At 43.6% G+C, this 17,011-nt stretch overlaps 2 protein-coding genes across 2 annotated transcripts; one reads left to right on the forward strand and one right to left on the reverse strand.

Annotated features, from left to right (window-relative positions):
- Positions 1–1,417: 1,417 nt before the first annotated feature.
- LOC125550649 lies at positions 1,418–6,720 on the reverse strand. The gene is made up of 6 exons (XM_048713687.1): positions 6,413–6,720; positions 5,160–5,365; positions 3,272–3,563; positions 2,366–2,473; positions 1,995–2,242; positions 1,418–1,907 (listed from the first exon to the last, which is right to left on the reverse strand). Exons 1-6 carry the CDS (start codon positions 6,623–6,625, stop codon positions 1,790–1,792), a joined length of 1,185 nt encoding a protein of 394 aa, XP_048569644.1. The 5' UTR covers positions 6,626–6,720; the 3' UTR covers positions 1,418–1,789.
- Positions 6,721–11,646: 4,926 nt separating this feature from the next.
- LOC125554597 lies at positions 11,647–16,746 on the forward strand. The gene is made up of 7 exons (XM_048718110.1): positions 11,647–12,093; positions 12,251–12,301; positions 12,613–12,783; positions 12,870–13,602; positions 13,689–13,744; positions 13,817–13,920; positions 14,035–16,746. Exons 1-4 carry the CDS (start codon positions 11,647–11,649, stop codon positions 13,083–13,085), a joined length of 885 nt encoding a protein of 294 aa, XP_048574067.1. The 3' UTR covers positions 13,086–13,602; positions 13,689–13,744; positions 13,817–13,920; positions 14,035–16,746.
- Positions 16,747–17,011: the final 265 nt, after the last annotated feature.

Below are 17,011 nucleotides of genomic sequence, written 5' to 3' on the forward strand. Positions count from 1 at the left end.
AATTAAATGAAATGAATGCAAAAAATAGAATGTGTTACCGCCCAGCCCTTTGCCAATGGTGCTCAATTAGATCCTCCTGAAGCTAAAAGTGGGTGTTTGCATCTTCAATCTTCGGGTAGGTCTGAAGAAATGCTCTAATGCGGTTAGGGTCTCTAGCTAGTCTCACGAGGGCTCAATTCCATCTAAAATCACAAATACGAACGCCGCATGAACCAACTATGTATATCGCATCCGAAAGCACAAGCACATGTACTCACCGGCGGCTCGGGCGGTGGCTCTGCGGTGGTCGATCCCGGGGCAGTGATGGCGACTCGGGGCGGCTCGGCTCGGCGGATCCGGGGAGCCAATGAAGCGGCTAGGTGGAACCGGGTGAGGGGCGCCCCGGCGGCGTGATTCCGTCCGCAGATATGGCCGGAATCGCCGGCGGCGGACGGGCGGAACCGATGGCGGGCGGCTGCGGAAGGGGGGTGGGGAACACGAGCGGGCTGAAATGTCCCTCCCGCCAACCGCTTTTCTGAGATACAGGGCACCGTTGGGTCAAGGGGAAAATCTATGTTTTCGCGGGTTGGAGGTGAGATTTTACCGCGACCCTCAAATTTTTTACGGGTCAGGCGCATTTACATTGTCTGATCGGACGGCTTTTTTCGCGCGGGCACGTATTTTGACGGTTATTTTGCGGGTCGGGGCATTATACGTGGTATGCTAGAGATGCTCTAAGGCCCCGTTTGTTTGAGTTTTTGCTTCTACTTTTGCAACTTTTCCACTTTGACCAAAAAGCCATAAAAGCTCATAAATAGATGCTTTTAGAGCTTTTATGGGTTTTGATGAATCAATATAACAAAAATTGTGAAATGGTAGATGTATGAATCAGATACTCCCTCCGTCCTAAAATTCTTGTCTTAGATTCGTCTAAATTCTTGTCTTAGATTTGTCTAAATACGGATATATCAAATCACATTTTAGTATTAGATACATCCATATCTAGACAAATCTAAGACAAGAATTTTAGGACAGAGGGAGTACTATTTCTTGGATCTCAAATCAAAGTTATTACATCATACGTAACTATCTACTTCCTTACATCTGTTCGAGCAGATTCAAACAGATATATCCCTCCTTACATCTGTTCGAGCAGATTCAAACAGATATAGATGAATGTATCTAAACATATTTCAGTGCTAGATACATCTGTTCGAGCAAATTCAAACAGATATATCAAAACATGTTTCAGCGTTAGATACATCCGTTTAAGTGGCAGAAGGGAGTACAAGATATACTAAAGGCAGCATTAGATACATCCGTTTGAGTGGCAGAAGGGAGTACACAATATACTAAAGGCAGACTGTACACTACTTACCTTCATCAAGAACCATCCATCTAGAGCTGTTATATCGGTACACACGTCCAGGAACCTTGATACGACTCGACAATATAATATCATTCACGTGATAAACATTAGACAAATACATACAACCTATGAGTACAAGGGATGCCTAATACCCAGTATCCACCATGCTACCACGAGATTAGCAGCAAGAACAACATGTTTATTTTGTATACGACACAATAAATAGAAGGAAATAAAATATATTGTTCACATTGATATGTAACACTAACTTTACACCCAAACGCCTTCGTTCCGACTTTACAAGAACTACAACAGGAGCTATGGCCCAGAACTCCCTGTTTCATTGTCAGGAAATGCCCCAAACAGCAACTTCTGCGGCCTCTTGGCCAGTGCATTTTCATCCTCTTCGCTGATGGATCTCAATAAGCCAGCGAAGCTTTCTCAAATAAAATGATCGTCATCAATGGGGAAAGACCCCACGTCGCTAGATATTCTGAGAAGGTGTGCCAGCTCTAACCGGTATTCCAGACCCCGGATGTAGTGACCCAGCAACATGCACCTGAGCAGGACGCAATGTCAATCACTAATTGGCCATGAACAGAAAGGCCAAATCAAACAAAGCATAACGAATCTGATTTGTATTTACCAGAATAGCAAACGTGCAAGATAATCACGTGGGACAGATATTAGGGGCTGAAACGGGAGGGAAGTATTCTCGACAAGCTCTGCACAGTCATCGTCCTCACCCCCACGATTTAGGGCTCCCCCAGCATTCTCTAGTGGCGGAGGAGACTTTGAGTGTACCTTGGGGGAAAGAGTAGCAAGCAAACCATGCACAACAGACTGGATAGCCTCTTGCACACCGGGACAGGTGGATTCCGAGAGTTCAGCAACCTGTGCACAACAGCTAGTCAGGCCACTGTAAAGAAACCTAGGACCAATCTCTGGATTTTCTTTGTTGCTTGGGGTTTGTACCAAGAGCAATTAGTCATCAGTAAGCTGTTGAGATGTACATACCTTCTCTGGTGTTAGGGATCTTAGATAGTCTAGCAGATCATTTTTCTCTTCTCCAACAAACTGTTGCATTTGAAGGGCAGAATTTTTCCTCTTCAGGTCATGCAACTCCTACAAGATTATAAAGCAATAAACCTTCAGGTTTGAACACAACAGGCACAATGCATATAGTCAGCCACAAAATTACGGAAATGATAAATCCGGAAGGTTTAGATTTTAAGCATGGCAACTATAGTTCACGCGAGGTTGGCAAACATGGCAATGTTCTGACAAAAAAATGAACTGGGACAAAGTTGCCATGTTTTAACAACTAAAGTTGCCATGAAAAAACGTTTGGGGTGACATGCTTAAAATCCGAACGTTCGGGATTTATCGGGTCCCAAAATTATCAACTAGGATTTTCACAAGAAACAGTTGCACAAAGCGGTGGCCGTCATATAAATATAGCACTTAAGAAATTTACGACAACAAAAGTTGCACAAAGCAGCGGACTTCAGTGCATAGCAATAATAGCGGATCAAAATGAAATTCAATTGGTGTCAGATCAGTTCTCAGTAATACAAATACAAGTTAAAGATGACTTTAGCATATATGTTTAACAAGAAAATTGTAAAAGTAGAGTACATGGTTGGGATGAACCTGTACAGTTCCAATGGCAGCAGAAGACAATATTTGATTCACAGGCCTAACAAGATAGATATATTGCAGACATTTTTTAAAATTTATATCTGATCAATAGTCATTTACAGACAGGAAACAGAAGGCATGGGAATAAACAAAATCATACTAAGTAATGAATCAGGCAATATAACCAGGTACATGATAAAAGCAATAACCAATAAACCGAAAGAAGTTTGTTCACGATTATTTGAATATTCCTGATCAGGACATATGATTTGAGACTATTACCTTTTTCATCGCATCCAAACGAGATTGCAACCGAATAATCTGCTCTTCCGCTTGGGGTGTTAAGTTACTTAACATTTCCCCCATACTCTCACCAGATGATTCTTCGTCACTTTTTCCAGAGTCCTGGGGCATGTCGTCTTCCGATAATCTGAAAATTGTAACAGGCCTACCCAAATTGATATCATGAAGATTATCTTCAGTCGTGTCTCTTTTCTCACATTCAGCATCTTCTTCAGAAAGTTCTAGGTTCCTTTCAAAAGAGAGCCTGCATTCAGCATTACGTAGAGTATACCTGCAAGAAGAAATGAAGTAAGCACTACAGCCTTCTGGTACATCAATACATGTCGGCTGTGCTTTGAATAAACATGTTAATACAAATCACTTCGCAAACAAAACAAAGACTACAAACAGTTGCTTCAAACTTGTTCAAAATCTCTACTACCTTATAAATTGGAGTTGGTGGTGGGAGCAGTAAGTTCAATCCCCATTCCATCCTAATCTCCCTCATCCTAATCCCCCTTCCTGGTTTGGAAGAGTTCACTCCCCATTCCATCCCTATCTTTCTCATCCATCTAGAACCCATCAGACCCCTCTGGTTTGATTTTTTTTATAGACGGAACAGTAAAAAATAATGCCGTTGGGAAGCCTCAAAGCGCACACATGTGTGTACACCCAGCTCAATCAAACCAGCAAGCGATCCCCTCACTCATGTTTTGAATGAGAAAGTATTTTATAAGTACATGTCAGTGCTCCCATGGCAGTGCAGTTACACAGTGCAGTGTTGCGGGCTTGCTTGAGTTTTTCTTTGCAGTGTTCAAGTCCATTGGTTGTTGTATACTGCTAATCCAATGCAACTTCAACTATTTTGTAGTTCCGTAGCAACACCCAGGCATTATGCTAGTACTGGTAGAAATAGATGCAATAACCCATCTGTCATATAGCCAACATTTAAAAAATGTAACAGGAGCTATCACATGGGAATGATGTCCTTGATAGTAGCTCAATTCAAGAGGAAGGCTGAAACTGTTCCAGTTTTATTGACCTGATTCCTATTCATTTACCGGCAAAGGAAGGAATTCTTATCCATATCTCCAGGCAACTCATATCGACAACATGAACTTCATGATAATTAGCATATACAAAAAAAGACAGCTTTACTGAAAATAGGTGCACCGAAATTCCAGGCCAAAATTGTAAAACATAGTCAAGTAGGTAACTATCAGGCTAAAAAAGATGAGGGCAGGCAACTAGCTTTTATTTCTCCACGAATGAGTGATTAGCAAGTGACAACCAACTCAGCAGCACTAACAAGAAGATCACGACTTCTAACCTACTACCTCCGTTCCATAATTCTTGTTGTGGAACGGAGGGAGTGAAAAATAGGCCCAAGCTATCAATACCACCACATTAGTAATTAACCAAATGGAACAGATGAACCTCAACACATTGAAAGAACATAAACAATGAACGGTTCAAGAAAACAAAGGTATACTAGCAGGATGGAAGAAAACCAGGAAAACACCACAGCATGGATACATCCAAGAAATGTCACTTTCCAACAATGAAAGATCAAACACCATTCAAACGTATTCCCAAGATATTATGGTGCTTATATTTTAATGCATAGCATGCCATGGCTGTACCACTACTACAAACTTGGGTATGTTTTCCATATTCACATGCTATTATTCCTTACTAATATTTTTCAGGTTCACGTGTAGTCATCTAATAGCGCCATACACTTCCGCAAGATGGTCATTGTTGATTGTCATCTATTTTTTTTTAATAAAATAGCACAAGAAAATTCATGTGCCTGATGAACCAACCAACTCTCAGAAAACCCATGTGCAACCAATAAGAAAATATCTTTTTCAACCAGAGAACTTACCCAGTCATGATTGAAGATACCAATAACTTGAAAAATGGACTCCAAAGGGCTTCTACAACAACACGGAACTGATCAGATGGAAGCAGACCCAACATGCCAGAGATGGTCCTCTTCATTGCATCAACCGTTTCAAGAGGAACATCTTTCTGAATGACACTAAGATCCAAAGGCTCTATGTCTTGGATCAAATTCCACAAGGTAGATTTCTACAAGGAAATCAAACACAGTCATTAAAATGCACTGTAGAGTGCAGAGTGACTATACAATCTCAAGAACCTAGAACCTAGAAGAATAAAATCAAACAATTAGAACACAATCAAACAATTTTCGGGTGTAAAGGTAGAACAATAAAATCAAACAATTTTCTGTAGCACTTCTCATGCATGTTGAGAGAAATAGAAGTAATAAGGTCGATGAGGTGGCATGTGGTGCATATTGAGATAAATAGAAGTAGTGGGGATCAACTACTTAAGTATATATATGATATATATGATTTACCCGTACCAGCCAAGTTGTGCGTGCAAAGTATTTCAGATGCATACAACTCAAACCCATCTAATCCATAAGTTAACCCAATTTTCAAGATCTGAAATGTTACTACATCATTCAGAGTGGGAGAGCCCCAGGACCAGGAAAAGCAAGTAGCCAACTCTCTTTAAGCAAGATCATGACTTGCCATTCTTTAGACCTGGTTCTGAGGATGACGATGAGCAGCAGATCCATTGCCAGGATGACCAGTCCTGAGGATGACGGTGGGCAAGCGATATTAGAATACTAGGGCTATAACTTCATTACTTGTCCACTCTTGCAGAACACTCAGATTATTTGAATTGTCCCTTTGTGTACGAAATTGACACGGGCTCACACTGGCAGCAACAAAAAGTGGAAGCATCGAATTATGATCTCTCAATTAATCCAATCAACAATTCACCGGTTTCAAGCATCTCATCGGACTACACCAATTTTCAGATGGTAACAACAACCTCATCTTATTCACAAGTATTAATAATGATTAACGGCCACGTCTGAGCCTGGTAGATGATCTAGTAACCAAAACATTACAAGCCGCACGCGGACGCTCCATCCGCCGCATCAGAGCACCACATCTCAATCTCATGACGAACCAAACAGTTCCCATGATAATAAACAAACTCAATATGTACAAGCAACCAGACTATTCAATTTTTTTGGGAGAGAGAAGTGGGCTGGGCGATGCGACCGAGGGAGGGGCGGGTTAGGGGGAGGGCGCCCACCTTGGAGGGGCCGTGGATGGGCCTTCCCCGCGCGTAGAGCTCGTCGAAGGGCGAGGCGGAGGCGGCAGCCACCCCGACCCCGGCGAGCCTCCTCCGCCAGCTCCCAATCGCCAGCCCCGCCGGGTAGAGCTGCGCCGGGGGAGGGAACCTGAGGCCCGCCGCGGCGGAGCGGCCGCTGCGGAGAGGCGGGCGGAGGCAGGAGGCGGTCGGCATGTGGCCGTCGCCGGCGGGTGGGGGCGCGCTCCTGGCTGCCTTGCTGGATTCCTTTCCCTCGGGACCGGGCCTGGTGGCGATAGGTCTTTCTAGCTCCTCCGGCCGTGGGCCCGCGGCCGCGTGCGTGGGTAGCAAACGGAGGTGGACTGCATTTCGTCGCCGCTCGAAAAAGAGAAAAGGAAAACGGACTCAAATTCCTACCTCAACGGAACCGGTCGCTGACGTGTGGGCCAGCGCGGCGAGCTCTCGGCCGACCAGGGTGCTGCACCGGTAGCTGACGTGTGGGCCAGCGCGGCGAGCTCTTGGTCGACCAGTGTGCGTGTGGATGGAGGTGGAACGGAATATGCACCGGTCATCATGTCATGTGCTTATTGGACATTTTTCTTTTCCTCTTCACTTGGCACGGTTGGTTTTCCCTCATTTTCCTGTGGTTCTCTATGCCGGAGATGCTGGACTCTTTGAAGCCGACATGACTTGTGGAAAATACACGGTGGATGACTCAACCTGGCATGGATATATATACAAGATTTCTTCTTATTCTTCTTGTGGTTTGCTATGCGTGGGAAACGTGAACTGACGTCGTGATGACTAAGTGGACGTTTTGGGGCCGACATGGCTTTTCATTTCATGCCATTTGCTTCTTTTTGTTACGGATGGTTTCTTTTCATTTTGTCCGTTCTCTATGTTGGGTAAACTGTGTGTTCCAAAAATGTTGGGTGGATCGTGAAAATTTTGACTTTTTAAAATTGCTTGCTGAAAATAGAACATCTTTAAAACTTTAATCAAATCTTGCTTAACCACAACTTCTCCGACATTGAACTTGACTAAGTCACCGTCTTGTAAACTTGGCACTTAAAAAGAAACTTTTTCGTGTTCAAATGAAGATTTTAGTCAATAACAAAAATCATGGTGTTCGGTTGTTAGAGCTCAATATCATCGTGCATGTTGTTGACCTCGCATTACCAACTTTAAGGGGGAAATATTATTATTATCATTTAAAAAACCTATGCGCTTTGTGGTCCAAGACAAAGCATGCTTGAATGGTAGTTTCACATGCATTGGTGATCATATATGCTCACTTCAGAGCCTTCCGGGCGTAATTGTTGGAAGCTCTGAGCTACGTGATTTAGTGCGCAACAGTTAGATTTTTGGCCTACCTTGTGTTAAGTCTTTCAAGCATGTGAGATACCATGAGATATACTCATATGTTTTGAATACTCCAACTTCCGGAAGCCCGAAATCTGTCATATGAGAGTTTGGGAGTAGAGGAGATTGCTTGTTGGGCACAAGAAAGAATATTTTTATCGAACAACTTAAGTTCTCAAAACTTTTGGAGGGTTTACACCTTGTAGACCGGCTAGGTACTTGGATGCATTCAAGTTGTGGAGGAGCCAGGAAGTTCGTAATGCCCTGAAGATCGTCTACTTCATGTGATCTAATCAATGTGAAACACCTTTCGTGTTTCAAAGCCGTGATGTGATAGATGTCTGTATGACTTTGTGTCCCTAGATTGTGCACATGACTTTGTGGCAACATATGTAATCAAGATCAAGCACTTAGTGTGTTATGCAACCATGTTCGAACCTCCATTGACGAGGAGTAGGACCCCGCTAACAATCTGAACCTCAAGATAAATCCGTGTGTTTGTTATCTCTATCCTTAACACTTCACTTTCATGCAAACTTGGCTTTCACTTTTACTTTTATACTCTTGCATACTAGACTGTCCTAAGCAACAGTAACTTAGGCATCCTTTTGGTTTACATGTTTTTATAGGAATTACGTAAGATAGAATTCCTGTAGGAAAATTTTCATTAGAGCCCTTCATTTTTCACGGAAATGATGTCTTATTCTATGTACGTTGATTTGTATTGTTCACATTTGAAAGGACACAACATTAGCTCACCCCCGATGAAAAAAATCAAGTCATATGAACCAGATATCATCTCTTTTTTATAGGAATTTAATATATGTGTCATCTCATTTTCTACGACTTTTACTATTCATGTGATATTTCTATCTTTTGAACCAAAGGAGGCCTTAAATTGGCCACCCGCTGGATGTACGTGCCCGACTGCGTAATCATCCACCCGCTCGTCCTCGTAGTAGCCTCTGCCTCCGTCAAGGATCATGTCAAACATCTGCTTGTCCGTGTCGTCGTACGCCGGCTCGCCCACTTGCGGCATACCGGCGAACTGCGTGCGAGCACCGAGTTGCTCCACACCCGGCTTCTGCGACCGGACTAGCCGCGGTGATGCAGACTTTGAGAAAACTAGTGGTGTTGCGTTGACGTCATCGCAATAAGGCATGTACCTGATGGAAGATGCCGAGGACTACCTACCGAGTTGTTGTGCGGCGTAGACGTAGGGAGGCTTGTATTGCTTCGGCCAAGGCGGCGTCTACACAAACGGTGACGGCGGCGGAGCCTGCATCCCTAGCCCTGCCCTGCACCACGACCAACCCCTGCATGTCCCCTGCCACGACCATCACCTCATACGGCCTTCTGCTTCTTAACCTCTATCGGCTTTGCCTTTTGTCTAAGCCGACGATCTTGCCATGTTGCTGAGTTGATCTTGCGAGCAACCGCCTTCTTCAGGTCCCACAGCACCGTCTTCGACAACTTTTTTTACGGGTCCCCCATGCGCCGGTGGCGGCAAGAAGGGTGGGAATTGAGGTGGAGAGTGGCAAGATGGAAGTTGAGAGGGTTGAGAAATAGTAATTTTGTCGCGGAAACAGTGTGGCCAACTCCAAAGCGTGGGCTCCATTTCTGTTTTAAGTGGCTCGGGGGTGTCAGAGTCCTACGTGGTTGGTGTCAGGACTTCCGCATGCAAAGCCCCCTGGTTTGGTTCTGACTTGCGGGAAAACGAAAGTCCGGACTGGTTTGCGGACGGATGCGAGACTCCGTTGGATGGGTTGTGGGGTCCGCACCGCTCGGTCCGAACACATGCGAAAGGTTTGAGGGTCCGTGTTGGAGATGCCCTAATATTATATAATTGTATATTCCGCTTCTAGACTCATATACAATTATATAAATGGATTTCCTTTTGCAGGTAATTATACAGATGGCTAACAACAACATTGATGAGGACTATAAGCACACGTCCTAACAATAGACAAGATAACTTTATTACACGTAATATTCCATTGCCATCATTGAACATAGCTACCATCAACATCGATATCTCTTGCATTTTTGGTTAGCTTCATTTTCTCTACCCCCGTGCATTAGCTTCGTCTGCACACGTTGGATTGGGTTGCAAATCTACATTCCAAGAATGCACTATGCCATAGTCCAACGGATAATCTTCATACATTTCCATCTAGTTATAAAAACCAACGTTATCATTTTACATAGGGAGAAGTATATTTTTCGTCCCTCAACTCTTTCAAAAGTATAGAAATGGTCCCTCAACTATAAAATCAGCGAAATTTGGTCCCTCGACTAGGGATGAAAATGGAGTGGAAACTTTTCGTTTTTCCGGAGGAAAAATGAAAACGGAAACGAAAATTTGCAAACGGAAGTGGAAATGAATTTTTTTTATGCAAAAACGAAAACGAAAATGGAACGATGTTTTCCGGTGGAACATGCATGGAAACGAAACTTTCCGTTTTCGTGAATATGGAATTTCTGTTTTTACTATAGACCTAAAACTGCTTTGTAGCCCAACCACCAAAGAGAACACAATGAAACAATTAGTAGAATGAATTTGAAGCCCAACTTCTACTACCAGCATTAAGCATGCTCGCTGTACTCGTCTGCACCAGCATTCCATGTTCGAGTATAAGAAAAAAAAGTATCTCTCAGTATAAGGATATATGAAATAATGAAGCTGAATTCTATTTCTATCCATTATCATGTCAGGTGTGTTTTGATAAATATGAAATACAATGTATTTGTCCGCATCACAAAAATGCTTACTCGCTGGGTGGCTAGCCCGTGCTTGCACTTAGCACGAGGTGTCCCGTTCGAGTCAGTCGACGGATGATATACTTTTTGCACGTCTTTTATTTTTTAGACCACACTCTGTTCAAGTTTCGACCACTAACAGGCTGGTCCCACTGTTCCAAACAAAAACCAGTCCATGTCAGCAAAAAAAATTAGCCAAAGTGGTATGAGGGACTTAACTTATCCGGTTTTAAAAATTAAGGGACTACAGTTTGCTGGTTTTGAAGTTGAGGAACCATTTCTATACTTTCAGAAAAATTGAAGAACGAAAAATATACTTATCCCTTTTACATAACACAATATATAAAAAAGGATTAATACTGGATTAAATCGGGAGAAAATAAAGATAGAATGGGAAGACAGAACTACCAACTCATTTGAATTCACTGTGTGTTTAGGGCTTTGTAGAAACGTCGATACCCGTTTACATCCACGATGGGCACCTTCATACTCGCACACAATAGTTTCTTGCCGCTAGAGCTCAATGCGTGAGACTCAATGGTCATGATGGCAAGCAAAAAACACCGACAACAGATAGAAGTAATCAAGCGAACCATGTGCATATTGTTGATCCTATCAATGATCAAAGTAAACCACAAAATACATATTAGGCACATATCTAGATGAAGGGAGTAAACTCTTTTGCCTAGCTGGTTTCATGCGCGTACCCAAGTTCACAATGTCGTCCACATTGGCACCGTTTTCACAGTTGGTGTGATTGCTAGAAAAATGAGTGTTCTTTTTTTGCACACACACACACACACCACACAAACGTACAAGGTTGGAAAATACTACGTACCCCTGTAACATAATATAAGGCATTATTTGAATTATTATGATACAGAGAAAGTATCAAAAAAAAATCTTATATTATGACACGGAGCAACACGCATCATTCCTCATCCCCACGGATAGGCCTAAATTCTGAGTAGGCCTCGCTCCGTGAGTACGAGGACTAAATATAAGTTTCCCGAGCAAGCAAGGACCACATTGTGTATTTAACTCTTGCGAACCCGTCCTCCTCCGCTGAATTCTTGCGAACCGGTCCTTCCGCGAATTCCCCCTTCCCGCCCGCCATGGCGGACGAACCGGACAAGGACAACCTAAACCAAGAACCGGTTGAGTCCAGCGCCGCCGCGTCCTCCTCGCCCTCCGCCAATGGGGAGCCGCGCACTGCGTCCTGCTCCTCGCCCTCCGCCAGTGGGGCGCCCCGCACCGCGGCAGCCGATGCCGGAGAGGATGAGCTCTCCTCTCGGCCACCTCCCGCTACCCTGCGCGTCGGAAGCTGCACCACCCTGCTGCAAATCCGCGAGAAGCCCGGAGACGGAGACGGAAGCAGCGGTGGCACGGGCGGGCCGAGCTCCGCGGCGGCGGCGGCGGCGTACCAAAAGGGCAAGAATCTCGCAATTTACTCCCCGCCACACCCCTGTTCGAGCTCTGGCAGCAGTTCTTCCTGCGGGGCCGAGGTCGACTCATCTGTCTCCAGGAACGCAGTTAGTCGATGGGAGGATACAGAGAAGCAGGTGATAACATGTTCTGTCTTGTTCTTCCTGGATTGGTCATTCGTATTTTCGATCGTTCTTGTTTTCTTTGTCTACGGAAGTTGGACTTCTTTTCAGATCGGGGTTTCCTTGTAGTTCTGAAGATATAACTGACCTTAACCATTTTCTCGTGGAACAGAGTTTTGGAAGAAAAGAAAGGAGGATAACTGGTGCATATGTGAATTGGCAGGTTTGATTCTTTAGCGTCTGATAATGTTAAATGTTGTAGTGTAGATGCTTGATGTTAACGGCTTACATTCTAAATTCTGTGTTACTCTGGATTGTGATGAATCCTGAACCCGCCCTGTAATGCTGTTCACCTTGTGATACCATTCAATGAAGGGATAATGTCTATTGCTCGCTTGGTTTAGAACTTTTTTTTTTATAACATGGCATTAGGAAAACTGGAACCAAACACAAATTTCCGTCACATTTTAGTTACGTCGTTCCCATATTCTAATAAGTGTAACATGGATTCCCTTGTTTGCGTGTCTGGTGCAGACGATTCCAATGAATGAAGCTCTTGAGCATTATTACAGTGATCCAGTTGATCAGTCTATGTCAGGACAGGGTTATTTGAATGTGATGAACCTTCAGGAGGCCTACTCAGAATTTAGGCCAGTCCGTGGAGATGGAGATTGTTTCTACAGGAGCTTCATATTTTCCTACCTTGTAATTGCCCTCCCTGTACTTAGCATACGATGGATATTTAGTGCTTTAGTTACTGAATTGTCTTTGTTTATTCTAATGAACAACAGGAGCAAGTTCTTGATAGGCAGGATACATGTGAGGAGGACCGTGTCCTTGATGTCATTGAAAGAGTAGCTAGTAGATATGCACATCTGACATGGACCTCCAGATTTTCTGTGAGCCGCAAAGTAAGCTCCGGCCTTCTACATATTTGTTTTTTCTCTCAGATAAACATGTTCGTAAGGGATGATTCTCTTCAAGTTGCACTATACTTGATTAACTGAAGCTGGATCTTGCATCTCACTATCTCTGTTTTACCGTTTGCAGGACCTAAACACTATTGGCGTGCCATCAGTCTTAAACCTTGTACTTTAACAACCAATTGTACATAATGCACTGTAAAATATGTTTATGCAGATCAACGCCACTAATGAGACAACATAATCTAGAAGAATATTATTATATGCATTATTAAATATTGGTATGACACACATGTGCTGTTTCTTATGGTGAAACCATATTATTATGGTATTACTGTAGTAGATGATCAACAACTGAAGCTTCCAAGGCAAGATAACCTAGTTGTATTTGTGCATATTTGTTTATCCTTCATTGTTTAATAATATCTTGTAAGCATATCGTAACTGCTAGTTGAACTCCTTTGTGGGTGCAAACTACCAGCTGTTAGTGATTATCAAATGTGACTTATCTGAGTCATTGCTTCTTTCAGGCATTTGAGAAGCTGATAAAAAACGTAATGAAATGGAAGAGACAGAGGGATACCTCAGCGTCAAGTAGCAGGTTTTTGATACGTTTGATTTCTGTGATTGTAGCAAAATATTGTGTCCAAATGCATCCCGTCTAACTAGTTTAACATCCTTTTTTAGCTATTGTGAGGATAAACTTCTGGAGTTCTTCAACTCGGACACAATAATGCAACCAAGTGAGAGAAACAGTCTTGAACTGTTTCATTCAGTTCATCCTTCTTGATGGTCTGACACAATTTGTTTGTTAGTTTTTGTTTTTCTCAGATTAGTAGCAGCTGTCTGGATATGCTCGCACAGTGACTACTTCGAGCCTTTAATAGCTGATCTGGGAGAAACTTATAATCTGCAAGATGTCAGTGTACTTACGAACATCACTTTGATTACACTTGCATCAACCAAAATTTTCTTGTACACTTGACACCTAGCACTTGATACCTATTTTACCTGATTACCCCTCTACATGCAGTGGTGCTTTCAAAATGTCATTCCATGTGGTGAGTGGGCAGATCATCTTGCAGTAATGGCTTTGGCAACAGCCCTAGAGATACCACTGAGAGTGAAGCATCTGAATGGTGGACCTGCTCAAGATATCTACACTGGTCAGGGAGTTCCTGCTGTTCATGTGATCTTGTTATTATACTCGGGGAATTATCATGACATCATCTATCCAGTCCGTTCATCTTCTGAGACACTGTCAGTGCCCGGCACAACAAGTGATTCCCAGTGCCAGTCCTACGAGGAAGTCGGGACAGCATCGCTGCCCAGCGCGGCACGCGGCCTCACATGCCAGGCGCTGCCAGGCACAGCAGGCGCTGTCCCGATGCTAATCCGCAGTCTGGCATGAAAATTCTGAGGAAGAGCTGGAGGGGCTTCGGCTACTTCTGCAACAGGGAAGTGTCACAGTTGCACTGGACATGGAATTTATGAGTACAGCAGGGAACCAAGTTCGCCCAGGAACAATGACTAAGTGGTATAGCAATGTTTGCGATTTGGTCAATGGAGGGAATGTTCTTGTTAGAGTACGTAATGGGCCTAATGGGCCCGTTAGTCTTAGGGTTAATTAGAGATAAGAGTCGCTTGCTTAGGGGTCAAGTAAGCCTTGCTTGGGAGTCAAGTAAACCTCTCTATATAAAGAGAGGAGATGTATCAATCTAATCAAGCAAGAATTAAGAAGGAAATCCCTTCCCTCTTGCCCGGCCGTGGGCAAAAAGGCCCCCGGCCGGCCCTCTCGCGCCCTCCTTCTAGCAGCGCCATAACAGTTCTTCAACTAGGGCTGGCCATTTCTCTTGATACCGACTCCCCCCCTGAAGCAGTTCGTGTGAATGAGATAAATCTGCAGGTTGATGTCAATAGCCGGCCGTACAACAAAGGCACTATCAAGTTTCTAACCAATCAAAAACATAATCTTGACGCCCACAACACTGGTGGGGTCCCTCCCGCACAGCTAGCGGATTGGTTACTGAATGAGTTTGATAGGTTTTATGACCGGGAGGTGACCTGGGTTTTCTTCCAGGGAGATTATGATGTCGCCTTTCTGTTAAATCTGGTCGGAAATTTCATGCCAGCTACCCTGGTTGAACATATGAGGAGGTATACCTGCTCTCTACCGCAACTCTATGATGTTCGGGTATTGTCGAGGATTCTATTTGGTAAAGATGCAGGCAGTCTTGACTGGCTGGCAGATAAGATCAACGTGCAGCGGACCGGCAACAGGCACTCAAGTGGATCGGATGCCCTCCTTACACTGGACTGTTTTTTTGAGCTGAGGAGGCGTCTCGGAATTGACAGCATACGACCATTGAGGGGGGTTCTCTGTGGATTATATGATGTCGATCACATCATCAGTAAAGCCCTCCCCATGGGACATGCCAATCTTCTGGAAATCGAGGTTTGGCGTGACAATTTTGATGGAGAAGCATCTGTTATTGCACAAGCAGTGCAAAGCAACTACTATATTGTGGGAGTAGATGTTTGCTTTAGTCCAGCACTAGGTCACAGGCTCTTCCATGAACATTTGCAAGGTTGTTTTGAGCTCATGGTTGAGGCACTCACTGCTGTGGGACACTATGAAATCTCGCTAGCTCTTGTCAGCTACACTGGGCAACTTCCAAAGGGAAGGTGGTGGAGATTCCACGTATCTGAGTGCATTAACACTGATGCCGCCCGGTACATTCACTTTCCAAGATTTGTTGAACTCCTTCACAGATGCAGCCTGATTAATGATGAAAGAATAATATGGGCCACCTATGAGGGAGCAGAATGCATTGCAAGCCTCTGTCGTATGGTGCAGCGCAGAGGCACCCAAACAGGTATACCATTGACAGTGTGTGGGTACCTACAGTGTCGGAGCTCCATATTCCCTTCACTATATGATATTGGTCTGCTGGTGTCTTGGGAAAAAGGAAATGCTTTGGCTGACATTGCTCGTCGATTGGGCTTGTCTGTCCCTGGCAACCAGTCTGGCTGGAATGCTGTTTTGAGTGCGCAGGTTATGGTTCGGCTGAGAGAACAATTGGAGGAGTCGGATGCCCTTCTCCTGGCCTATAAAGATCACCACGGGAAACTGTTAGCCAGATGCTGTCCGAGTTTCCACTTGCACCACTGAGGAAGAGCATTCAATGTTTAGTGGGGTGCATTACACAATACACATAGCTTGATGAAGTAGGTAGGTGTATACTTGTGCATTGCTGTGCTAGAAATTGGATTGATCTGTAGGTGTATACTTGTGCATTAATGTGGTAGAAATTCAGAGCATCTGTAGGTCCTGCTTGTGCCCGGACCAGCATGATTTTTTGTTTCTTAAATGAATCTGCAAGAAGTTGTATTCTGGTTGGTGATGAAAATGAAAATGAAAAGTGGCTGTGGCAACAAATAGTAAAGAGGGAATATTTTGGCCATTGCTTCTTTAAGGAAACCGGTTATTACTAGTCTTGATTATGTTATTTCCCTGGATGTTGCTGTTTTCCTTCATACTACCATTTTAACAACAGTTGTGTGATTATGCTATCTGCTTGATAAATTGTCAGGATTGCTGCAATTTTTCCTGTAGCAAACATGTTGTAATGTCACTTTCAAGAAGCTGTGGGAAACCATCATTAGTCTATTCAAATTTTTGCTGTAGCAAACATGTTGTAATGTCACTTTCAAGAAGCTGTGGGAAACCATCATTAGTCTATTCAAATTTTTGCTGTAGCAAACATGTTGTAATGTCACTTTCAAGAAGCTGTGGGAAACATGTTGTAATTTTTGCTGAGCAGCATTGAATCCACATGCTCTTATTAGTCTATTCAAATTGAATATTCTGCATCTTTCTTTTGACTAAGCATCAATGTCCTTGCTTATACATATGTGCATGAAAAGTATCACTATATAAGGTGGGACTGTTGCACACATACATGGTTAATCTTGATAATGACTATAAGTCTGGGTCTATGGGAGCATTA

This window comes from Triticum urartu, chromosome 4 (assembly GCF_003073215.2).
Source record: "Triticum urartu cultivar G1812 chromosome 4, Tu2.1, whole genome shotgun sequence".
NCBI classification, from domain to species: Eukaryota; Viridiplantae; Streptophyta; class Magnoliopsida; order Poales; family Poaceae; genus Triticum; species Triticum urartu.